We start from the raw sequence: 7,098 nt of genomic DNA, 5'->3' as shown, positions 1-7,098 counted from the left end.
TTGAGGTATGTAACTGCTTACTTTTTATAGGATAATAAATCATCTACTTTCAAAAGTCTTGCTTTTGTCAGTCATGCATCATGAAATATTTTCAAGACTACTGTTATAGCTCAAAGTAGACATACATATTTTAATAGCTATTATTGAGTTTCTTTTCAGAAGATTATAACACTTCATATTTTCGTTAGCAATGCGAATACTTTTTCTGCCACTTTCCTTAGTTAAGTGAAAACTCCATGAGTACAGAGATTTTTTTTTCTCTTTTGTTTATGGCTGAATTCTTAGCACTTAGAACAATTCCTGGCACACGTTAGGGACTTGACAAATATTTGTTAAATAAAATAATCTATGAATACGGAGATCATGACACAAGTAGTGTTCACCTTCAGACCCACCACCCTAGTCTCTGCAATTGTAGAGCTAGAAAGAGCAGAGGGAAAGCAGGCCCCGGCTCACTACCAAACCCTCTTGCTGAGCCTGGGGTATGGAGACGGAGCTGCCTCAACCTTCAGAACCACAACCCCAATCTTGGCAGTTGCAGAGCTAGAAGGGGCAGAGGGAAAGCAGAGCCGCTTGGCCCTAGCTCACCTCAAAAGCCTCATGCTGAGCCTAGGATGGGGGAGAAGGGGCTGCTTCAGCATTCGGAACCACCATGTTAGTCCCTGAAATTACAAAGCTAGAAGGTAGAAGGGGATACCTTTCTGGTGCTAATCCACATCACCTATCCAGGAGCAGAAGGAAAGCAGGGTCACCTGACCCCAGCTCACCACCAAAGCTTCCTGCCAAACAGGGTGTGGGAAGAGAGGTTGCCTCGGTCCATGTGCCACTCTGGGCATGGCATGCAATTTTACATACCACCTTACATTATAGTTTCTCTGCTCAGCCCTCAGTCACACAGGGATCAGAAAGTTTGGGGAATATAGGAGCCAAAACATCTGAACATGATGGGCTCTGTAAGAACTCTCTGCACATGCTCACCCCAGCAAAAAAAAAAAAAAAAAAAAAAAAAAAAAATTACATAAATTCTTCTGTATAAATCTGAGCTTATAAATCCCACTGTGGATACCTCACCACCACCCACAGTTGAAGATACTGCCAGAGATAATTCACATCAAAAGGAAACATGTAATACTTACTTGGCAGGGGAAACACCATGACCATGAAGGTGATTTTCCCAGGGCGAGGCTCACCCATTGCACTGCAACTGTGCTGACCTCTGCGATTTCCCCAAATGAGGGAAACTCGGCTGCACAATTAGTGGTAGTGGCAGACTGCATACGCACTCTTCCCTAAAAAAAAAGGAAACATACATACGCATAGTTACAGAAACATACTCTAAAGTAGTAAAAAGTGAATTTATTGCCAGATATCTAAAAATCACAGCAGAACTTCAAGAAATAAGAGTAAAAGCAGGAAATAATCCCCCTCAAAAGAACACACTAACTCTACATCAATAATGGATAAAATATGAGAAATCACAGAAATGTCAGGAAAAAGAATTTAGAATATTTATCCTAACTAAATTAGATGGCATACAAGAAAAATGGACAACCAATCCAAGGAGATGAGAAAGTCTTTCTATAATTTGAAGGAGGAACTCCATAAAGAGATAGGCATCTTGAAAAAGAATCAAACAGTGCTTCTAGAGTTAAAGAATAAGATGCCAGCAGAGGCCAGCAGGTGTCATGGTGGTCAAGTATTGTACTCCCATGCAGCTATGGTTCAAGCTTTAGACATGGTGGCTTGAAAATCATGCCAGGTACTTTGCAATTTCAAGGACTAGGAGGTGGTTCCAATGGCTGAAGCAGCCCTTCCACACCCTAGACTTGGCAGGAGACTTTTGTGGTAACTAGAGCTAAGAGGCCATGCTTTCCCTCTGCTCCTTTTAGCTCTGCAACTATAGGGATCAGGCACCCAAAATCCTGAGAGAAGGGAGGAGAAGGGATTGCAGTGTGCCCATCCTCCTGGGGGTTGGGGTTCTGATTTCTCACTTTTCCTCTCTCCCTACAGTGAGTACACGTACCCTATGCAAAACCTTTTTAAAAAATGCAATCAAAACCTCCTTTTAAAGTACTGAGTACTAGTGACTGTGGCTGCTTCGTTGAATCCTGAGGCTGCCAACTTTCCTATTCATCTGGGCGGTGCAGGGCGCAAAGCGTCGTCGCCATGTCAGAGAAGAAGCAGCCGGTAGACTTGGGTCTCCTGGAGGAGGACGACGCGTTCGAGGAGTTTCCTGCCGAAGATTGGACTGGCTTAGATGAAGATGAAGACGCACATGTCTGGGAGGATAATTGGGATGATGACAATGTAGAGGATGACTTCTCCAATCAGTTACGAGCTGAACTAGAGAAACATGGTTATAAGATGGAAACTTCATAGCATCCTGAAGAAGTATTGAAGTAACCTGTACTTGAACTTTTTACTAAATTCTAGATCAGAAAACCCAGGATGGAACACTTAAGAAAATAAGTTTATTTCATTCTCTGCTTGGATTTATTTTTGTCTTTGTAACAAATAAATAAATAAGAAAGTACTGAGTACTGGCAGATTAGATCATACAGAAGAAAGGATTTCTGATCTTGAAGAAAAAAATTCCTACTTTCTCCAAGCTACTGAGAAAAATGTAAAAATAAACACTGAAAATGAGGACAACATACAGGAAATCCTAGACACCACTAAATGGCCAAATATTAGCGTAATGAATATTTCAGAAAGTGAAGAGATGGGTAAAAGCTTAGAAAATTTCTTTCATGATATATTCATTGAAAATTTTTCAGACTTAGAGAGGTGTACAGAAACCTAAATTCAGGAAATACAAAGAACACCAAATTGATTTAATATAAGATCATCATGAAGGCACATTACAGGCAAACTGATAAAAATCAAAGACAAAAATATTTTGACCACATAATAGGCCACAAAAATAAATATTCCAAAAATGACAAGGTGCTAACAGCAGACCTCTCAACTGAAACAATGCAAGGAAAAAAATGGGAAGACATTTAAAATGCTCAAAGAAAAACAGTTACAGCCAGAATTCTATACCCAGCAAGATTATCCTTCAAATAAGTAGGATAAATTAAATCATTTCCTGATAAACAGAAGCTGAAAGAATTCACCTAAAGCTGGCAAGTCCTACAGGAAATACTTAAAGGAGCAGTACACCTAGAAAATTAAAGGGAGACAAGTAAGATCAAGATAACACAAAACAGGTAGAAAAAAATAAATGACATGGCTAAGTCCACACGTATTGATAATAACCTTGAATATTAATGGAATAAGTTATCCAACTGAAAAACACAGATTGGCCCAATGGATTAAAAAACCTGACATAAATAGAACATATCAACCAGCAACTACAAAATATACTTTTTTAAATCTACGTATGGAAATTTTTTTTAAAAATTATTTTACTTAACTTTATTTATTTGACTTATTTATTTTAATTTGATCAGATAAGTACAAAGTAAGAGAGAGAGAGATGGAAAGTCAGAAAGCAAGCCCCCAGGCCCAGGACTCAAATCACAGTCAGCCATGTGAGAGTCCAGCGTCCTTAACTACCACAGCACCTGCCAGCCTCCATTTTTACAGATTGACCACATAATAGGCCACAAAACAAGCCTCTATAAATTTAAAAGTATAGAAACTATTCCCAGCATCTTCTCTGACCACAGTAGAAATAAACTTGAAATCAATCACGTAAAGAGCCCTGAAAATACACAGAAACACAGAAACTAAACATTCGACTTCTGAACAACTTTTAAACTACTGACAAAATTAAGACTAAAATAAAAGGATTAATTTAAATTAATGATAAATATTTCAAACCACTCTTTATAACCATTGGGACACAGTGAAAGCATTCATAAGAAAAACATTCATAGCTTTTAGTGCTTACAAGAAAAAAATAGAACAGTGGCAAATAAATAATGTTATATCTTTTTTGGGGGGTAAGGAGAAGGTAGTTTATTAAGTAAAAATATATTTCTGAGATGTAGGAACAGACCTGAGCAGACAGAAAGAGAGTGGAAAGGATTTATCATTTTTAACCTAGGTTGTGTGAATTGATCATTGGCTGGGCCCACTGATTGTTCTCATCTCATTGGCTCTATAAAATTGGCTAGGTCCACTGACTTTTCATTGGCTATTTCACATATGACTGGGCACACTGCCTTATCTCATTGGCTACATCAAATGTGGCTTAATCAGCTAGACACCCCCTACTAATCTCTTGCTTACATTACCTTAAATGGGGAATTTTCTGCCCTGATTGCTTTTTCCTATCTAGCTACATGGGCAGATGCTCCAGTCCCCTTACCCACTTCCATTTGCTAGCATGATCCCCATAAATGTTTTCAGGGAACTGAAGGTGAGTGGTTTATATTATGTAACATTTTTAGGCTGGAAAGGGGGCATTGGCCCTACCTATTGGGGATCATAGAACTCTCACCCTCTCTGATCTAGGTGGGAGAGCAGAGCCAGGGGCAGGTTGCTGAGATAGTACCAAAGGGTGTCATGGGAAGAGCTGTCATTGGTGCTGAATGACTTGAAGCAGGATTCAGTGGCAGTTCCAAGGAGTTGATATGCTGTTGTATGGTCATTTGCAACTTTATAGCTTCTAAACAAGAAGAGATAAACTTGATTAGGAGATTTAAAAGGCAGGGCCCAAAAACAAGGGTGAGAATTATCATTGATAGGTGTTCCAAGAGGAGCAACAGACAAAAGCATCATGTTGAAGGCTTAATTCTCATAGTAGCATATGAGGCATGGCCCTTGAGTGATTTGTGAAATGGTCTACAACCAGTAGTAAAAGGACTGAGGTAAACAGAGCTTGGTGGTGTTGACAGAAATAATCAACTCTGCAAAAATAATAATTCATGTAGTTTATTTCTAACCAGAATATGAGTGACCTAGGCCCAGGGAGGAGGCAAAACATGACTTGCTCAGGTCGACTTTGAGAGTGTGAGACAAAGTTTGGAATTTAGTGAAGAGTTTTTTTCCCACTGGTCTTGACAAAAAGGTAGGACTTGTTGAAGTGAAGGCTTGTGGGTTATAGGTTGGTTTTACAGTTTTTAGGTTGGTGATTGGAAAAGGAAGGTGGCTGAGATGAGAAAAGAATGTACTTTAACAGAGATAAGGAGGCTTAATATACATCATGAAGATACTATGTCAGGGACAGAATGTAGGAACAATCCTGTTATCAATGGGCCAAAATGGTCTGCTAGTGTTTGTGAGTTTGACTCCCTCCAGGCCCTCTGAAAAGAATTTTGGAAAATAGGAAAAAAATCAGTCAGACTTTTGTTCTCAGTTCTAAGAGCTATAGGGAGTAATCCAAGAGACAAGTGTGATAACCAGTGGTTTTTCTCAACAGAATTGCTGTGACAGTCAAGAGGGCAGACAACACCTGGCTCAGGATAGCATTGAGGGCCAAAGTGGAGTCTCCCTTGGATTAATGAGGACCCGGCAAGCAAGAAGAAATCTATAGCCTTAAGTGGTGTATATTAATAGGCATGTTGTTCCCAGGAATGACTGAGTAAATTTTGGCTGGGTAAATTAGCTGCCATTGATAACGTACATATTTCTCCTCCTCCCCCCAAAAATGCTCTATTTGCAAAAGCCTACAGAAACAACATCCATTTTCTTTATATTCTCAAGGAACTTGGCTTAATCTAAGGAATACGGAGATTCTTTTTTCCTAGAGAATATTCCTTTCATATCAGAGTAGATTGCCAGGAGAGGGAGATAAGGAGCCATAGTGAGACAGGAGGGCCGTTCCAAAGTGAGGTCAGGCATATTTAAACACCCAAAATCTGACAGATAAGAAGTGGCTGAGATTGTATTTCAACTATTTAGAACTAAGATGATGCCTAAAATGACCCCAAATGGTGCCTGGGATGACCTCTGCCTAACCTGTAGAGTCATCACACCCTCTTTGTACTGTATTAGCATGCTGGATAATCCCATCTGTGCCTGGTAATAATAGAACCCACTCTAATAAGACTAGAAAATGGGAAGGCCAGTGATTTCAGAAAAGTCATCACTTTTTTCCTTAAGACAATAGTGCTCCCTTTCCCTCTGAAAAGGAACTAAACCTCTCATCCATTTTTTCCCACTTGGCTGCTCCCTGTATGGAGAAGCCCATTCTCTACACGTTCTTTAATAAACCTGCCTTCACTCTCAATAGCTCGTTCTTAAAATCTTTCCTATGAAAAAATCTAGGACCTTCCCACCCCCATAACTTTGAGTCTCTATGACAATAGTGTTTTTAATAAAAAAGAAAGGATTAACATCCAACTTACAGTTTCTTCAAGTTTTCCAACAGGGCAGATGAGTCTTCATTATGGGATTTGAATAACCTAAAGAGGTAGACTGCAAGCACCATGACCAGGAGAAAGAAGAAATCCACCAATACATGTAGTTTAGAAAAATATAAGTGTCTTATTGAAAAAGAAAGAGGTCTGCCATTTTTAACGGCTTAAGGCCTTGATGAGTTGGGACAGAGGAGCTTTTAGGCCCATATTGGAGTTGTCCATACCAAGAACCATTAATTCCACTCTGGCTGACTTACCTTGGCCAGGAGACCCAGTGGAATTAAAGATGTAGCAAGGAGAGAAAAAGAAGAGTTTCTTACCCCTACCGACGTAAGGTCAACAGGTTGGTCCGGAGGTGGTTCCTAGCCTTATATGAGAGTTACCCATACCAAGAACTATTAATCCTGTAAGGAATGGGCCGACCATGCAAGAAAACAGAAATGTAGAACCTTTATTGGGAGCACTCCTGGGCGAGATTCGCTGATCTGACAGAAAGGGAGAGAGAGGGAAGGAGACGGGCCAAAGAAGTTGTGTGCTAGGGTGGGGTTTAGTGATTTTTATAAGGGTATAGGGAGGAGCAGTGTCTTAGAGGTAGAAACAGTCCATGTATGGTAAAGATTTAGGACAAGAGCAAACTATTGTGCCACGTACATTCTGGTGACATGTGCAGAGTAGAGTCCTGTGTGCAAAGTAGAGTGCCATATGCAGAGTAGAGTGTACATGCTACATCCAGGTTAGATCTGAGTGCAACACAGGTCTGATGACAGACTAGTTCTGGGTTGCATCA

The 7,098-nt window shown here is 40.0% G+C and overlaps 1 protein-coding gene and 1 non-coding gene across 2 annotated transcripts; both read left to right on the top strand.

The window, feature by feature from the left end:
- Positions 1–1,128: 1,128 nt before the first annotated feature.
- On the top strand, positions 1,129–1,290 carry LOC114009499 (U1 spliceosomal RNA). The gene has a single exon (XR_003550905.1). It is a non-coding gene; the product is annotated as a U1 spliceosomal RNA (small nuclear RNA).
- An 805-nt stretch (positions 1,291–2,095) lies between these two features.
- LOC102476534 (26S proteasome complex subunit SEM1) lies at positions 2,096–2,460 on the top strand. Its single transcript, XM_006157507.3, has one exon. The coding sequence runs from the start codon at positions 2,167–2,169 to the stop codon at positions 2,377–2,379; it is 213 nt and encodes a 70-aa protein (XP_006157569.1). The 5' UTR covers positions 2,096–2,166; the 3' UTR covers positions 2,380–2,460.
- The last annotated feature ends 4,638 nt before the right edge of the window (positions 2,461–7,098 follow it).

Source organism: Tupaia chinensis, unplaced genomic scaffold (assembly GCF_000334495.1).
Source record: "Tupaia chinensis unplaced genomic scaffold, TupChi_1.0 Scaffold000544_1, whole genome shotgun sequence".
Classification (NCBI taxonomy): Eukaryota; Metazoa; Chordata; class Mammalia; order Scandentia; family Tupaiidae; genus Tupaia; species Tupaia belangeri.
This window is presented reverse-complemented; position numbering and strand designations above follow the sequence as displayed.

Coding starts and splice junctions, on each gene's coding strand:
- LOC102476534 (XM_006157507.3), top strand. CDS start 2,167: ATGTCAGAGAAGAAGCAGCCGGTAGACTTGGGTCTCCTGGAGGAGGAC.